The sequence below is a fragment of the Fundulus heteroclitus genome, chromosome 19 (assembly GCF_011125445.2).
Source record: "Fundulus heteroclitus isolate FHET01 chromosome 19, MU-UCD_Fhet_4.1, whole genome shotgun sequence".
NCBI classification, from domain to species: domain Eukaryota; kingdom Metazoa; phylum Chordata; class Actinopteri; order Cyprinodontiformes; family Fundulidae; genus Fundulus; species Fundulus heteroclitus.
In genome coordinates, this window is record NC_046379.1 from 22,381,860 (window position 1) to 22,400,748 (window position 18,889).

At 44.5% G+C, this 18,889-nt stretch overlaps 1 protein-coding gene across 1 annotated transcript in view; it reads right to left on the reverse strand.

Moving 5' to 3' along the window:
- crip2 (cysteine-rich protein 2) overlaps positions 1–11,496 on the reverse strand; it is a 29,889-nt gene extending 18,393 nt beyond the window's left edge. The window contains exon 1 of the mRNA XM_012871554.3: positions 11,325–11,496. Coding sequence (XP_012727008.3) covers positions 11,325–11,490 — 166 coding nt within the window. The 5' untranslated portion in view covers positions 11,491–11,496. The remainder of the gene's footprint in view (positions 1–11,324) is intronic.
- Between the last annotated feature and the right edge of the window lie 7,393 nt (positions 11,497–18,889).

An 18,889-nucleotide genomic window follows, 5' to 3' on the forward strand; every position in this document is an offset into this window, starting at 1 on the left:
CTGGGCCACGGGTTCCACTTCCACCAGACTGACGCCAAACTTAGAGACGAAGCTTCCAGGTCAAAGCTTCTTCTGGCCTGTCACATAAAATCCCAATAAAAACACATTGAAGTTTGTGGTTCGAGCCTGAGCAGCACGATCTGCAGCGAACATCACAACGAAACCAAAGCATCTGCGTGTCACTAATTTAAAAAAAGGACAAACAAAACTCCCACAGTTCTAGAAATATATCTTACATAATACTTCACCAAATGGTTATTTCTGGCAAACTGAAGTCAAATGATTTTAACTGAGGAGAATAAAAAAAAAAAAAAAAAAACATTCAACATCAAACGGATTTGGCATCAGCACACATGAACGACTCGTGACCGGATTTCAGATCGTATCCATCCCCTTTGCATCAAAGAAAGCCTCCTGCAGATCCTAATTAAATTCGCCCGGCTTGTTTTGGTTACGAGATGCGCTTCATACAGTCTAGACTGCGTTCAGACTGGCTTTCCACAAAGACAGCAGCTTGGGGACAGACCTGCGACAAATGGTCTGCAAACACAGCGTAATTGGACAGAAAACAAAGAAACAGGACGCTAACGAGCGTCCTTCTGAGGGGAAACATTAGGCCTCATTGCTGCGAACGACTTAATTACCTTTGCCTGATCGTCAGCAGCGACGGAGAGGCTGCACTGAAGCTGCCGGTGGACTTGGGAGTTAGGGGGTAAATTAAGACTCCGGTGTTTCTAACGTTGGATAAACAAGCACAGAACATTTCTTGAAGCCTGAATTCTCAGCATTTAGAAATGACAGGAAGCTCCGCTGGGAGGTCTGGTTTTAGGAACCTCATACGGGTGTTTACATATCACTCAATAATTCGATCAGGGCGCAACGGGCGGAAATGTAATTTGCCTGACAAAGAAGAGGAGCCGGTTTCTAGAAGGGGAAAATCTGTTTAGCGTTTGGATTCGTCAGCAATCTAATTGCCAGATAAAGTCCCCCATGATACGCATGTGCAAATTCTCAGTTGTCAGGGTCGTCGCGACAGCAAACAGGTCTCGACACCTATCCAGGACTCCTTTTCAGAAAGAACTGAGCTAGAGGCCGGGTGCCTCTGACTTAAGCCTGTTTGCTGCCCCCCATGATGTTTCTGCCGTAACCGAAAGTGCTGGAGATCAAGGCTGCTTTGTGTGCCGAACTGTAGCGGCTTCTGCTCACTTGGACCCATCTGTTCCGCTTTTTCTCCAATAAACCCACCCAGCACACAGACACACAGCCGCCCCTTCGTCCTACTGGACACAGCTGGGTCCATGTTGGCGTTTGGGATTTCTGGCTCGGCTTTTCTGTCCACACACACACCTGAGTAACAGACTCAGTTTGAGTCCCTGGAGAAAAGAGAGCTACCAAAGGAAAAACTAAGCCCCCCTGTGTTTCTCCTGCCTGCGTCCTCCTTCTCTTCCGCTCTCTGGAGGAAAAGAAAACACCCTTAAGGACTTCTGACCTTTTCCATGACATAAAGACAATGGGCATTCATGCACCAAGGGAAGCTCTCAACAGATAAATATGCAGCGAATTTACCACGTGTTTTTTTTTGTCTGCTCGTTTTAGAAACAATCAAGACGCCAACTTGGTACGGAAACACCAGTGAAACCTTTTCTGTTATTTAAGATGATATGGATGGATTGGCAGAATCGTTACATGACAACACCAAAGTGTTCATTTTCTAGAAGATCTACTGTCCAAGTCGGACTATTTAAAATATTTTCATCCTTTTAAATAAAGGCTTCCCTCACGTTGTACAGAAACGTTGAATTTTCCCTAAACCTTCCCGTTCTTTCTACACATTTTCAAATATAAAAGAGAAAACTACTGCTAATTTCCGGCAGATACTGCAACAGGCTTTAAATACAAAACCTGCACAAAGAAGGAATAAAAAAAAAAAAGGAAAAACAGGAAGGAATAAAGGAAAGACAAAAGGAGATAAGGATGGAAAGATACAAGGAATAAAACAAGGACGATGATGGATGGAAGGAAGGATGGATACCAGGAAAGGTGATGAGAAGAAGGGCTCAAGGATGGACTAGGCAATGATGGGCGAGAGGAAGTTCTCAGAAAAACAGATGGAAAAAAAATGAGGAAGGAAAGAAGGAAGGACACAAAGGAGGGAAGAAGGAAAAGAGGAAATACAAAATACAATGAAGAAAGGACGGAAGGTATAAGAAAGGAAAGAAGGACATATAGGAGCAAGGAAGGGAAAAAAGGAACAATATATAATATCCAAAATGCTGCGGCAAGAGTTCTGATGAAAATCAACAAGAGGGATCATATTTCTCCAATTTTAGCTTCCCTTCATTGGCTTCCTGTTAAATCAAGAATATAATTAAAAATTCTCCTTCTAACGTATAAAGCCCTTAATAATCAAGCTCCATCATATATCAGAGCTCTGATTACCCCGTATGTTCCTAACAGAGCACTTCGCTCTCAGACTGCAGGTCTGCTGGTGGTTCCTAGAGTCTCTAAAAGTAGAATGGGAGGCAGATCCTTTAGCTATCAGGCTCCTCTCCTGTGGAACCAACTCCCAGTTTTGGTCCGTGAGGCAGACACCCTGTCTACTTTTAAGACTAATCTGAAAACTTTCCTTTTTGACAAAGCTTATAGTTAGAGTGGCTCATGTTACCCTGAGCTACCTCTATAGTTATGCTGCTATAGGCTCAGGCTGCTGGAGGACATCAGGGTCTAATTTTCTCACTCTACTGATTTCTACTGTTCTCCAGTTTTGCATTGTATTACATTGAAATGACTGTCGTCATTTCAGCGTTTAACTTTTTGCTCTCTCTCTTTTTCTTCATAGTAGGTACACCTGGTCTGGCGTTCTGTTAACTGTGACATCATCCAGAGAAGACGGCTCACCTGCTACTACCATCTAATGTAGAACAGATTACTAGATCAATGTGTGCTTCTGTGCTTTTTGTCTCTCTTGTTGTGTCTCTGTTCTGTCTTCTCTAACCCCCAGTCGGTCGAGGCAGATGACCGTTCATACTGAGCCCGGTTCTGCCGGAGGTTTTCCTTCCCGTTAATGGGGAGTTTTTCTTCCCACTGTTGCTTCATGCTTGCTCAGTATGAGGGATTGCAGCAAAGCCATGTACAATGCAGACGACTCTCCATGTGGCTCTACGGTTCCCCAGGAGTGAATGCTGCTTGTCGGGACTTTGATGCAATCAACTGGTTTCCTTATATAGGACATTTTTGACCAATCTGTATAATCTGACCCAATCTGTATAATATGATTGAACTTGATTTTGTAAAGTGCCTTGAGATGACATGTTTCATGATTTGGCGCTATATAAATAAAATTGAATTGAATTGAATAATATAAAAATATGTCTTTTCTAATCGCCCAATGAAAGAAGGAAGGAAAGCATAAAAAGGAGGACACAAAGAAGGAAGAAGGGAAGGTTGGACAAAGGATGAGCATGAGACCAGACAGGATGCACTGTATAGGAACATTATAAAAACCTAGCATGGACCACCACTGCCTTCATTTGTTAGTGTGTAATGAAATGTCAATAAGTTGCATTAATTTCAACTGATGTGATAAAGCAATTATATTACAATTTCCTGTAGTCACAGATCTTGGAAGGAGAACTGTGAACCTTCAATTAACTCAGAAAAATTAACGCAACGTAATTTTTGTCCCATCTTTTAAAAAGGTTCTAATGGATGGCAATGTGGAGAATCACTCTTGTAATTGTGGACCAGGAAACAAAACAAACCAAAAAAAAGTCATCAGTCAACCTATACTAGAAGTTTAAAAGAAAACCAACCAAACAAAACAACAACATAGAGTCAACTCATTCAGGAAGGCGTTATTGCATCAGGCAGACATTAAGGACATCTGGAAATCCCCCTCCGTTTGTGTTTAGTCAGGCGGCCGTTTTGGGACGCCGCTAACTCTGGTCCAACCAACAGCGAGCTGACCCTGATGCTGGTGGTGACCGATTGATTTCTCGGCAGCGCGGCTCACTGCGAGCCTCACAGTGACGGTGGTTCTTCTGCTTCACGGCTACAAACAAACAAACATCTTTTTTTCAGACCCGGCTCCCTCCCTGTGGCCGATGAAGCCTCCCAACAAAACTGGCTCTGGAGGTCGTCCGCTGCCTCAGACAAGGCCATGTTTTCTCTCCGGACTCTCCTCTCCCTTAGCGCATAGGAGAGGCAGACCTTGTGAATCCAGCTGGTGGACGTAAATCGACTGCAGCCAACTTACATCCTGCCTGTGCTGACCAGCAGACATCTCTCTTTGACTTCGTTCCTTTTTCTGAAGCCGTCAGCCTGCTGTCCCTGCGCCACGCCTCCGAGGAATGGGGACACTGTGTCCAAGCTGCACGGCCTCCAGAAAGATCTAGTTGTGCCCCCACCCCTCCCCCCAACAAAGGAAGCACATCCGTTTCTACAACTTTGTGCTCTGCACCTGATTGCTTTAATTTGATAATCAGTCCCTAACGGGGAAATCATCACACGAGAGACGCTATAGAACGTGACCGAGTCTGCATGGCGGGACGGTGCAGTGGAGACGCTAGAGTCCAAAAGCTGAAGTTCTAACTCTTACTCCAGTTTGATTTCTTTAAAAAATAAATAAATAAAAAAAAGAGGGGAGAAACTGAACAGAAATACCTTCATCCACTTTTACCACAAACAAATCACGTTCTGTTCTACAAAAAAAAGCCTGCACTCCAAAGACAAATTAAAACCTGGCGTGTGGAAGGTGGTGTGTTCCCAAATTGATCTTTCCATGCGATCGATTGGATGCTTTGTTGTCGTGTTTGCAAAACGGGCTCCTGCTATTTCTCTTTACGGTCATCGATAAGCGAGCAAAACGGGGAGCAAAACACAAAATATAAAACCAACACCCACTTCCGCCTGGCTTATAAAGCGCCTCAAAGCACGCGTAGGAGACCCTGAATAGCGATGCTTGGGTTAAATCAGATTTCACCTCTTTTCCATCCAACTCATTTTAGCGGATTACAGAGCCAGGATGTTCGCAGATGTCGTTCCCAAATGATTTGTGCAACAGATTTCATTCTGGTAAGCCGTTTGTCATCTCGACGTCTCATTTAGACACATGAGAAAAATTGAGGCTTTGTTGGAGCTACATGCTGATTGGCTGATTAGAGACACACGAAACAACAGAAATACACACAAAATTAGCATAAAAAGCTCATAGAATTCTGGGTAAAAATACTGTGGCTCCGAATATTCTGTCCCGCTCTTTGCCTTTGGCAGCCTGGAAACCATGGAATCTGTTTTTTTTGGGGGTTTTTTGTTTTAAAGATGCTAGATGTATACATTTCAAGTGACTTGTGTTGCAGTTTTTTTTTCCAATTCAGCAAACCACTTCTTCTGCTGTTCTGAGAGTAAAATGGAAATTCTGGGGAAAATATGGAGGGAGCAGCATATATACAGTGCATTATTCTTATACTTATACTTAAAATTATATATATATATATACATATATATTTTTTTTATTTCAGTTGCATATCAGAAACATGTTCTAGAAAGCAAACCTTTATTTGGGGATGAATCCTTTGTTGGGAAAGTAAAAAGTTCTGCTAAGAAAAAGCGGTTCTGACAATAAGTTTAAAATAAATGTCATTGAAACTTTTTCAAATTTATAGTTCTCTTTTTTTTTAGGTCCACTAGAGCTTCTCAGCACTTCTAGTTATCAATCCGTGACTTCCCGTTTCCCTGGGGCATAAATATGACGTGACGCAGCCTTTTTCTTTCAGCCACTGGCACTAGGCATAATTTGTCGAGGCATCACACAGTAAGGGAGAGGTAAAAAAGAGCATCCTTGATCTCCCACGCTAACAGTGAACATCCAATGAGTATCTAAGGGTGGCCGGTGTGGAACACATTCATAGGAGGACATTTTACAGCATCAGAACAGCAGTTTGTTTGTAAGTCAGCGTCACTGGATACCGAGCTCCGCTTCTCAACAGGAAGTCTTGACTTCAAGGGGTGTTCAAGTTTATTTTCCAACTGGGTAAAACCAAAACGCACCCCAACGGGGGTCACCAAGTCTCCATAGCGACTGGATGCAAAGGTAACAGACAGACGGATCATACGTGCCCACCTGGTTTGTGTGGCGAGTGATGCCAAGAAAAAGGCTTTTCTATCAAACCATCACAAACGTGGCGATGTGGAGTTTACTAAACTCCGCCGGGAGTTTAACTGGAGCCAAGTGCTTTGAGAACAACGTCGAGCTTTTCAGCAGCCAGCACTCCGGCTGGCAGGAAACACGGGAGGAGTGCGAGGAGAAGCCCCTCAAGCCCACCGTGAAGTACGGGGGAGGCCCCGAGATGCTGTGGGCCTGTGTCCCTGGGATCCTAGCTGAAAATAGCAGGAGATTTTAAAAACTGGAACTTTTAACAGCGCAATGATCCAACACATTCGGCCAAACCAACACTAAAAACCCAGAGTCCACGGGGATTTCAGTTCCCAGACCTAAAGCCAATAGAAAACCGGTGTTGTTTGTTGAAGATAAACGAGGTGGGTCAAAGAGGAACGTAGAAAGAAATCCCTCTCTGCATCCTCCCACCTTGAGAAATTTGAAATGAAAAGTCCTGTGGGTAGAAAAGGATATCAGCGAGGGTACCAATATTTGTGCCGACCTCACCTTCCTCTCCATTTCACCTCAAAACAAGGAGAAAACAGTACGCATTAGGATGAACGGAGCGCTGTGTTCCTCTGCGCTGTTGCGTAACAGGTTAGACCACAGCAAAGGCTGCACCTGTGTGGGAAGCGGTGAGAAAAGAGGAGCTTTCAGCGCCGTGCTTAATGTCATCTCCATTAGAGGATCATATTGGTGCCTCAAAAAGGCAGAGAGAGAAAGAAAAAAAAAAAGGACCCTCGCTGACTGGCACACAGGAGCTGGTGGGTTATGCAATTCCTAAAAGCAAGAGGGGAAAAAAAAAAACTCAAGAAAAGATGTTGCATAACCGACAGGGTACATTCACCCAGGCTGATGTGAAGCCAGGCGGAAGACAGGGCGCTCTCGCTTTGACAGGAAAAACGAGGTGGGATTTTAAGAAAAAGGGGGGGAAAAAAAAGAGAGCGTATTGTGTGAATGTTATGGGATAAAAGTGGGAATAAAAGAGGAGAGGGTGGTGGGAAACGGACCGCTGGCCTGTATAGCCAGACTGAGGGGGACAGAGGACGGCACTCGAGCTCTCTAGAAAGACAAACGTGCCCAGAGACAGAGAGAGCCCTGTGTGAATAGAGATGTCGCTTCTCATTAGAATGCATGAAGCACTCGGAGTCTCCGCTTAAAGAAAGGCAAAACCATCTCACCCCGCCCGCCTCAGTCCGAGCAGTCACAGGGGAAAGGAAAGAGGAGGTCCTGGGCCGACCCAGAGATGGAGAGGAGTCGGTAGATAAAAAGGAGAAACCCACAAAGGAGCGCCATTAGTTCCCCATTAAGTCCTCGTTTATTCAGTTAGCCGCACCAAGACGGATTGCTCCCGTTTGCTGGGCAAACGGTACTGATCAGCTGGAATCGGGAGATGGACTCCCATTGAGGGCCACGAATTTCCACAGAGCCGGGCAACATGTCAGTTCAGAGTCCCCCGTGTATCAGTACAAGCTTTTCTGTCCCCCAACAGATGTGAGGTCACACTGTGGACATGTGGAATCTGAATTCAACCAACCAACCATACCCTCGTCACAATCCCCCCCAAGACATCCACATTCTTTCAATTCCAAGTCCGAGGAGGGATTTCCTCCCCTCCTTCCTGGCATTTTCTTTTTTTTTTTTGGTCCCTGAAAGCATATCCGCATTTTAGGTCGCAGAGACTTCAGAAGCAGAAGTAACATTTTCCCTGCAAGTTGCAATTAAGGCTAAAACGTCAGCGCCCCATAAAGCTGCAACGGAAAACCATAGGAATTTCCATCCCAGCCGTGGCTCACCGCCGCCCTTTGAAAGAGCATTTGTTTTTAAGAGAAAAAAAGAATAAAAAAAGAAAATGTTAGGAGTTAAATAATGACTCTACTGTTGCTTCGTTCCTATACCGAGGGACCCAGCTGCAGGGCCAGGTGGGTTTCTGCGGGGTGCGCCAGTCGCTGCTCCACAGAACACGCCCCAAACCACCGACGTGGTGAGGAGGAGAGCAAGGCAAGATGGGAAATATTTCCACTGAAGGCGCAGTTGTGGAGACGAGGGAGTCCGGGTTTGGTTTTTGCAGACGAGGTGGTTCTGTTGGCAGCTAAAGCCGGTGACCTTCAGCGTGGACCGAAGCAGTTCGCAGCTGAATGTTTAGGAGGCTACGATGGAAAATCTAAAGTCATGGTGGTGCTCTCTGCTTCGAGTGGTGGACTTCAAGTTCCTTCCTTCCTCGTGTGTGCGAGTAATTGAGGTTGCTGAGCTGAAAAAGAAGCAAACCTCTTGATTTATCCGTCCGTCTGTGTTTCAATCAAACAAGATCCTGAATGCAGACGGCTGAAATGAGACGCCTCGGCAAGGTGGTCGGGCTTACCCCCGGACAGACGATGGAGAACTCCACCCTCAAGGGGGAGCTCCTGAGAAAGACCTAGAGGAGAAAGCGAAGCTCTCGACCTTCCCATCCGTCTATGGTCTCGAGGTTAGGACCGCGAATGAAAGAATGAGATCCAGAACACCTGCGAATGAACACCCCGCCAAATAAGGTGCTTGGGCTGAGTTTAGTGTAGAACCGCTGCCCCGCCGCATCCGACGGAGTCCGTTGAAGAAAGGGCCGAGCCAAAAAAGCGAAGCTCTCAATTTACTGGTCCGTCTAAAGGCCCATTCATACTCTACGTTTGGCCTACACGTCCGTATGTCTGTCTGTAAGTTCTATCCGTTGACTCCTTCATACCTCCGTCCGTTGAGGTGCACAATAACCAATATTTCCTCTAGGTGGCAGTGCTGGGCGCCAATGATTCGTCACTGATCAAACATGGCGACGGTCCAAGACATGATTTTGTTGTATTTGCTCCGTAAATAAACTTTTTGTTTGTCCCTGTGCCCCGGACACGACACATCATATGTGTGGGTAGTAGCGGACAAGCTCCGAAAGTCGTTCCTCGAATCCCGCCATTGTTTAAAGCCCAGAAGTCTAACTTTCGTGATTTTGTTTACATTTTGTACTACAAACTCAATAGCGCCCCCACCGTTTCCGGTAGTATTGCTCCGTATTGATCAGTTTCGTCCGTAATCGTAAGCTCCCAATTTTCGTGTCAAAATACGGACGAAATCGACGGTTAGAACGTTTGAAACACCGTCTTTTACGTGAGGTATGAATGGGCCTTAAACCCTCACCTGTGATCACAATATCCATGGATCATGACCAGCAGACACCTGGGGTTCACCTTTCCAGGTAAGGTGAAGATATCCATTATCTTGGGGTGGGGGGGTGGGGAGCTTGAGGTAGAGCCACTGCCCCTTCAAATTGAAGGGTCAACTGAATAGTTCTGGGTTTCTTATTCAATGGTCATGAGAGAGGAACGCAGTGGACAGACGGATTAATCATCACACCCACTCAGGCCTGCTTTGTGACTTCTGCAGACCCGTAATAACCCCCCCCTCCCGGCACTGAACGCCTCACATCTTTCAGGGGCCAAGTGAGTGCAAGAAGTCTGTGTGAGAGTGCGTAGGTAGCGCCGTTGAACCCATCTTGCAGTATCCGGCAGTCATTAGGCGTCCCGTTGATGACAGATGTTCCTCCCGCCCTGCCCTCTCCCCACGCATTCCACAGCCTCCCTCTAAAATAAAAAAGGCCCGAGACGTTAATACAGTCATGAACACCTCCCTGCGCTCCTCCGTGAACTCCTCATCATCTTCGCCGCTTACTCCGCCCCAGCTGGACACGCCTCACCCAAAAATAACTGGCCGGCACCAAACTAACCGTCTTACGTAAAGAAAAGCTCCACAGAGGAAGCGGGTGACTCGCCCGCTGCCGTGCAACGAGAGTACTCATATCTCATATGTTCGAAATCTGTAAATAAATCGCATTTGTAGGGGATATTATCCCGCGCCAGTGACTCCCGCGACCCAAAGGATGAGGGAGCAGCTGGGACGTGCGCTGCGGGCCGCTCCTGTTACGCAACAGTCCTTCCATCCACTCAAATAATTGCTTTTGACCCCCCCGCCTTTCTGATGTTGTGCTTTCTATGTGGTTTTCCCAACACAAACAGTGGATTACAGCACAATTCAACGTGCACCAATGCACGTGAAGCGCAGAGGATGTAAATGACTGTTTACGTTGAGGATCTGAGCTCCTTCTGATGTGGGCACACCTCCAAACCGTGAGCATCTCTTCTATGGAACAGAGCATATAAGCAGCAATCATCCCTGCTGCAGGGAAGCAAGAGTCAGAGCCTTCCTCACGTGGGTGTTTTGATTTCTCAGCTTCGTTTACAAGGAGAAAAAAAAAAAAAAAAAGGATGCACATTTCCTGGTTGCCATCCCACTTGACGCAGCGTGATGTTGCTGCCACACTCTTCAGCAAGTGGACACTCTCAGCATATGGCTCTCTCTCTTACTCTCTCTCTCTCTTGGCAGTGGGTCTCTGGCAGCTCCGATCCAGAGCCAACCCGTCGCGCCTGGAGCTTTACCAAACACAACAAATTAAAAATGGCACAGATCGGACTCGGGGTGGGATAAATCCTTGGTGTGATCTGCAGCAGACGGCAGAAAACGCATCACAACTGTCCCCACTGATCCACCCCTTCATGATGTAATGAGGGAGCGCTACTTGCAAAAATAGAAAAAAGGAAAAAAAAATCATAAAAAATGTTTGTTTACTTTTTGTTTGTTCATTAACCCCCATGAATCTCCAGCTTTTGGGTTTCCCAAAGTTTGCTCCTGTGAATCATTTACTTGTCCCAGTGACTCTGGCCCCTAAAAAAATGGCTCAGTGAAAGGATTGTTGGGGACTCAAAAGGAATCCTTTGGGGAAAAAAACAAAAACAAACAAAAACTAAAAAACAGGGAAAAGTTAAAATCTTTCCCACCACTAAAATGATCCTTATCACATCTCAAATATGTAGGAGCATTGTGTGGAAATATTGTTTAAAAAGCAAAGAGGGAATCAAAGTTTCCCTCTCATGTCAACTTTATTTAAAAAAACAAAAACAAACAAAAAGACAACATCAGTAGCCCATGTCTCTATAGTCCACATCTATTATGTTTCCCTAACACCTAACAGCAGCACTGCATATACCGAGTTGACCCAAATGCTTCTTTTTTTCCCCCCATTGATCAGAGAGACTGCCAGTAAAAGTAATTTTGACATAATTAGCTCCACACAGTGTGCATCACTCACCGAAATACACCGTCTTGTCGCACTTGGGACACTTGGAGGCCATGCTGGATCCGTGGGAGCTGTGGGTCTCCTGGTTCTGTTGGTCCACGCGGGGTTTCTGCTCTCCTCGTGCTCTGTTTCTCTCAAAACAGCAAGTGTCCCGCCGACCACCGCAGCCAGAGAGCATCTATTCAGGCGACCGAGTCCTCATTTGCATATCCCCGCCCACTTCTCGCAACGTACCGCGATGACTTCAAGGGCTGTGGGAAAAATGACCACTTGGCAGCAAAACTGTCCGGAAAGCTCCTCTTTCTGGGTCGCAGCGGTTGAAGAAGTGGTTCAGAATTGTTATTATTATTATTATTATTATTTTTAATAAGGTTGTGTGATAAAGAGTTAATATCTAGTATAAATCCAGTCTGAATAATCTTCCTGTGTGAATCAGGACCCAAGATGCAGTTTAAGCACCTGTGCTTTTCATTGCAGATGCAATTTTCTGGATTTCTTTGAAGTCTCACATGCCAAATCTGTCTTTTGTTCAGCTTTAAGATTCCATACCTTGTTTCTGTTGTTTCGTTTATTCTGAACAAAACTGAGACAGAGACCTAATTCGGTCAAATTAGCCGCCTACTAAATACTGACAAAGCCGGGGGTTTGTTCTGCAACAAGCAAGCTGCATATTTGAAAAAGGACTAAACAGCCCCTCGGCAGAGTCAGCTGAAGGTATAAGCAAACTATGCTCATGGCTTCCAAGCCTACACGGGGCGCCCGTGAGCCATATCAGTGACAAAACTTAAATCTACAAGTGAGACAAATTTGTTTATTGAGTGACAATTGGGCAAAACACTCCTACCCAGACAAAATGTTATCAGTGTAGTTAAGGATTTTAAGAACGGGATGGAAATGCTTAATCTGACTAATTCGGTTTATCACATATGATTTAATAATGACCTTTAAATGACATCATTGGTTGACACAAAGCTACAAAAACTGGAAATTTATAATTCTTTGACCCTCCTGTAGTGTAAGATTATCTGGGACGATGTGAGAGAGCAAAAACAAATACCAATGGATGTTGCCCAGTGATATTTTGGGTGCTGCTACAAGATAAACACAACCTGTACAAAATCGATTCATAACAGTAATAAAATTTATGAACATTAGGTTTTTTTTCTGCGGTTTCCTTTCAGTAACGTTCAAGCCTGCCGAGCAGTACTTGAAAGCATCACATCTCCCTGTGTGCATCACAGGGAAATCTTTAGGCCAGACCAATGGTCCAACTCACTCCCACTTCCTTTTTCCCCTCTTCCACAAGAGGTGTAGGCAGCCTTCGGTTGAATCACAATGCTCTCTTTCAGAGAGAGGGACTTGTAGGAATTTGTAAGGTAAAACAAGACGCTGAAACTTGGCTCTGCTGGATCTGCTTTCCTCCCTCCAAAGCTTTACTGGCGTCTACACAAATTGGGCCTTCTGAGAGAGGCAGGTGGCGTTGGAAATCAGGTTCTGAATATCTCACGATGCAGCAGTGCGTGTGACTGCTGCATCGACTCACGCCTGATTAAAAGGTTGAGAAGAGACGACGGTTTCCTCCAGCAACACAGTCTGCCTCTTTCCACTGGGCCTGTTAAGAGAGACCGAAATAATCAGTTTCACACATTAGTGCTGTCTGCTCTGTCTGTCTCGTGACACAGAGCAGGTCCAGGAACAGCCGAGCTGATAAATTCCCACATCTGTACAGCAGCTGATTAAGCCCCGTCAGCGTTTATATCTGCGACCACTTCCTCTTTATCTCAGAGTGCACTTTTTTGAGAAGGCGTCAAAGTAACGGTCGACCGGAGTCTGAGAGGGTTACTGAGGGCAGCCAAACTGTACGCTGGACAGTTCGAGTGGATAAGCTTTGAGGTTTCGCAGAGTTCATTACTGTTTTCCTCTTCAGCTGTTTGCTGTGGTTGCAGGTTTGTTGCCAGTTCAGCTCCAGACCTCAATCAGGCCTGCAGCAAGGATGTCAGATGTTCTACCGAGTGAACCTAAAACCTTTGGCTCACTAATCTCCGGTAATAAAGACATATATCGAGTGTATATTATTCCAAGCATACACCCGAGAGCACATTATTGTGACAATTAATAAAAACAAATACACAAGGGGAAAAAAACTTTGCTGAAAATACATTCAGAAATATGATCTTAATATTAATGGACAACCCTGAATGAGTTAGCAACATGTTTTGAGGTTTTTGGGGACTAGATGAGCCAACGCTGCTAGTTGATCTGCAGGAGGAGGGAATATCACATTGTTAGTACGTAGTGGCAAGGTTCAGAAAAAAGTTGCTGGTCCAATACGTGAGAACTGACACTGCATTCCAGTCCTCTCTTATGTCACATTGTATGTGGAAAATATTATGTAACAATCGCAGGCATTGAGAGCAAAAGTTTTTATTTTTAGAATTTGTCTGCAGGTTTATCTTTAGCTAGATTAGGTGAACACCTGAGAGTACATCGAAAAGTACTCTAACATTCAGGGTGAAATTCCCAGCCTCAGGATTTTAAAGAAGAAGTGTCTTACTTTTAGTCCAGAGAGTCTCCACTTCAAGTTCAAAGACTGAAATCTAAATTTTCACTTGAAGTCAAACATCTGGCATAATCAGTGAGCAAAAATCTATTTTATCAAATTTGCTTACAACTTAAAAGTAAAAAAAAAATCTAACTTTATCCCCACTGGTGTATTGTTTGTGAGCCTTTCAGTTTTGACTGTAAAGTGAAATGAGTGCAACTCAATGAGAAAATGTAACATACTTCATTGCTTTGTGACACCACAGCCTCAACATGCAGTGTCTTTCTTTTCAAAAGAATAAACCAAATAATTGAACTTAAAGTGCAACAGGACACTGTAGATTCGGAACAACTTTGGAAGCACAGCTCTTCTGAGGACTTTAGCACAGGGAGAGGTTTCCAGAAGTGCTAGCTGGTGTTCTCTACGTTTTGTGCGTCTCACTAATACTTAAAGCTTGAAAAACTTCAATCATGACTTCTTTGCATGTCTGGCTAATAATGTACACACCTTACAGAAAGCGATGATGTACTCATTCATTAATTTATCGTAGTGCTGCGCTGCGTTCAGGTCACGCCCACACAGCTGAGTATTCCCTAAAAACAAGGCATGTCTGGAATGACTTACACTTTGGTCTGGATCCGGATCTGAGTTCAGACTTAGAACAGCTGCTTTACTTGCTAGGCGATCAAACACTTCTCAAGGCAGAAGCCCAACTTAGGATCAGAAATCAGCGAGACCCCTTGGTCAGCAATGTCTCTTCTCCAGGCCACATTCGGTCTGCACCGTGACCGACTGATGTAGTAAGAGACGATGTTCAGAGACCTGTTCCTGCAACAGATCCTGGACAATGACCCTATTAGATCCTCTCACTATCCTCTGCGGGGCTAACCTAACTCCGCCAGATGGATTTGCTCCGCATATCCATCTGGAAACCTTCCGTTGAAGTAATTTTGGGAAGGGGCGAAAATACTGGTTAGCTGATTGGCCTATGTTGGTGATAGACGGGCCAAATAAACCAATCAGATCAACGAAGCATATGACGTACTAACAGCGACGACGAAAACACAACCACAAGCTCTTGCCGAAAACAGTCGGGTGAAGAGCAAAAACATCTTTTCCTCTGAGAAAAGCCTCCAGAGCAGTGTTTTGCTCTTCTTTCAGTGAAGAAATACTCTGTAATTCCGATAAAACTTGCTCGATAGCCACGCTAACACTAGTTTCATCGGCTGAAGCCAACATGTTCTTTAGACTGAACTGTCGATCTTCTCGTTGCGTCACACCTCAACCCGCCTCAAAGCCAACGCTGATTGGACGTTCGTTTGGTGAACGGCTCCAAATTTTCTTTAACGGAGAGTAGCCAGACTGATCTGCGAGTGAAACCTTGAAAGCTCGCGAGATCAGGAGGGTCTCACGAGGCTACAGCGGGGCCTGCAGAGACGAAGAACATCAATGGTCTCTCCATCTGGGTGCTGTTGGGAGAACGGCAAAATTACGTGCTGTCGGAATTTTTTCCGATTTTCTCTTAAATGTGAAAAATAAAATAAAAATAATTCAGTGGTATATTTATTTGTTCATATTTTGCTATATATATACGTAAGGTTAAGTCAAACTGATGTACGCTTCATAACCGGTTTAATTCGCTTTTTTTTCTAATTCTAAGATTAATGGGAAGTAAGCCTAAGGGCGACGCTAGAGGGCGCCCCCAACACATTTGTCGCCCTAGGCAATTGCCTAGCTCGCCTATAGCAATTGCCGGCCCTGATCGTGTGACTTGGGTCAGATGAATGAATGAAACGATTGTGTCTTTTTTTCCTGATACGTGTCAGAACTCCAGCTTCAAATAGACCATCACCATAGGCCGAGTGGTAGAGCTCCATAGGCAGGCAGGGCTGCCCTTGTAATCTCCCTTTTGAGTCAAGTAAAGTGAATTTTAAGATTTTTTTTTGGTCTTTATAAATAATGTTTCTGTATAATTCATCTGTGCACAATACACTTTCATTTGCTAGGGGGAAAAACATACAAAAATCAAGCAACACCTGTGACTTTTATCTCACCCTGGGCTACTTAGGTAATCAGGTTTATCAGGGGAGTTAGTGGGATTTCTTGTTGATTACCAGCGTCCCTCGAGTACTTCTGATTTCTGAGCTAATTTTGAAACGTTTCACAGACATTGACTCAAACATGAAAGCAGCAGAACAGAAAGCCTTTGAAATCTTATATCGCATCACGCTCTCAGTAGGAACCAACTTCTCCCAGCGTTCAGCCTTTTTATCCTCGTCAGGACAAACCAGCTGCAGAGATGTACCGCAAGAAGCAGCAGGAGGGGGTTGTTTTCACATTGCAGCAGGACACCTGTCTTAAACACAGCTATTCCAAACATCCTACACACGGCGTGTCCCCGTCAAGGTCAAACAGGTGCCAACAATGGCCCACGGCTGGTGAAAGTCCCGTGTCTCCTCGTTTATGTCCTTCCTTTTCCTTTCGAAAGGGATGCAAACGGCGCCATAATCCACCAAATGCAGAGGAGCCTGCGACACAGCTGGCCCCCGAAGCGACGGCGGGGAGCCCGCCTCTTCTGGCGAATGGACGCCAGAGGAAGAGAGCAGCAGCCGCACGACTCAGTTCTGAGGCCTCCGTTTAAAAAGGCACAAACACGGATACTTACAGGACCCGCCACAGCTGTGGGTCTTCTTTAACAGCTGATCACGCGTAACACGTGATCAGCTGGGGGAACACGTGCATGTCCTTCAAAAAGACACAGCAAAAAAGAAAAAAAAAACAGGAGCTTTAATTAATTATTCATGTGTTCCCACAGAGTACAATCTAGAGGGATTTCTTTCTAGAAACAGAAGTCGGCGTTTATCGCCGCTGAGAGACAGTGGCAAGACGGGATGTTCTCAGCAGATGACAGAATATAACCATTGTGTGGGTACCGAGCAGTCAAAGTGACCTTAACAAGCTTGGGTCTATATCTGCAGGATGGGACTGGGGCTGTTTTATTTTTATCCTTTCTTTATGGCTCGGAGGAGGATGTGATTTTTGGCTGTCTTGTTCTTGAGCCACAATAGAAAGTGGTTCACAGGAAGTGAATCATTTGCCCTTTGCTCTAAAATTTCCTGGTTGGATGGCTGCATTGACGCTGGACTTCAAAAGACTCCGTGGACCAACACCAGCAGATGACATGATGCCTCAAACCATGACCGGCTGTGTAAATTTCACTCTGGCTTCAACCAATGTGGATTCTGTGCCTCTTCCCTCTTCCTCCAGACTCTGGGACCTTGATTTCCAAATGAAGTGCAAACTTTGCTTCAGTCCACTCCTCGTGAAGTTCCCCCAAATTTATGAATGGTTTTTACTAGACAAACTTCTCATGTCAGCGTTTATCCCTGCTGCTGATGTACGTTTTTCTATCATCCTTCTTCCTTCCACTCAACTTTCTATTAATATGCTTGGATACAGCACCGTTTAATCAAGGACCTTTTGTGTCTCGTCCTTCTTGCAGAGGGATTTAATGACTGGTGGACAACTAACAAGCCAACAGTCTTCCAAACAATTGTGTAGGCCTTAACATGAAATTTATACCCAAAACAATCAGTTCTTTTTTACAGTTTTCAGAAACATTGTTTTGGGTTTTTTAAATACATGTAAGCCATAATCAGCAACATTGGAAGAAATATATTTTTTTAATAACTCACTCTATATTCACTCTTAGTCTATATGTGTGATTTTCCCTCTCTGAAATGAGTGACGGAAAAGATTGAACTTTTTCACAATATTAAATTTTTTAGAGACGTAGCAGTAAATGGAAGACAGACTTTTCAGATTGTCATTAAAAAAATAGATACATTTCCTTTAACGCCACAATTTTGGTGAAATGTTCCACTGAGTCGGTCCGTGATATAAAATCCCAACTTGACAAAAAAAAAAGCAAAAAAACTATCAATTTTCTTGCAGCTTTGTATCTGTGCTAAGTGATACTTCATATATCACTGGGATTTTTACATTTTCAAATTAGTCTTACCTTTTTTTATGTCAATAGTAAAAATAACTTGTGTTGAGTAAACAGAAGGAAAAAAAAAAAGACTTAGGTAATAATAACTGAATTGGCCAGTCTTACATATAACACAGAGTTTTTCCCCAGTCTCGTTGACCAAAACAAACACTTGTATACTGTTATTAAATTAGAGTAACAGTGTGGTAGGGATATGGACAAAAACATATTTGTAAATTTGCTCTGCATTTAGTCCCAGTCTAAATTAAGGCTATTTAGCTAAGGCTCTGTCGTTAAACATTCAGATTTAAGTCAGTCTATGACGCGGTTTACTGATAAAATTGGTTCCCATCACCTCCAGGCCAACCTTGTGTGACACCCTCTCTGAGCTGTTTAACCTTCACACATCACTGTGTGATCACTCTAGGTTATGACTCTAGCCCAGGAGGTGCATATTTGCAGACAAAACTTGTTAGAAAAGCTTTTAAGTGTAGAAACGCAGAGCTCCACAGTGTCTTTAGCCTTGGACAGTCAGCTTGGAAGCGTTATATTCCCACAGTGGGTGTGGGTGGATTTGGTTCCATCAGAGGCTTTTTTTAAGTGACACGGGCACGCTGTTTTACTTGGCAAATGGCTTTCCAAGTTGGTTCATACGCTTTCCCTGACATCCCCGCGTAATTCCATAGGCTTATTTTTAGCACAGCATTTCCATTCAAAAATGTCATTTTATTACCCGTGTTTGTTATGAGTATATTATACGGTTCTGGAGGAACACGCGGCACACTGAGGCAGGGCGCATACCCAGACAAGCCCAGCCGGGGCCCCTCTGTGGAGAGCGGGTGTGTTGGAGGCAGCTGGCAGAAGGTTTTGGAGGTTTTGATCCTCCCTTTTATGGTGCTCCCCTTTCATTTTCAAGGGAAACACATGGGAGCTGAAGCCTAAATGCGGAAAATCCATGCAGCGCCGTAGCATATTGAGCTGGATAGGCAGTGGATAAAGTATTTTATTTTACAATTGTTATGCTCTTTGAGGTTCTAATGGTTT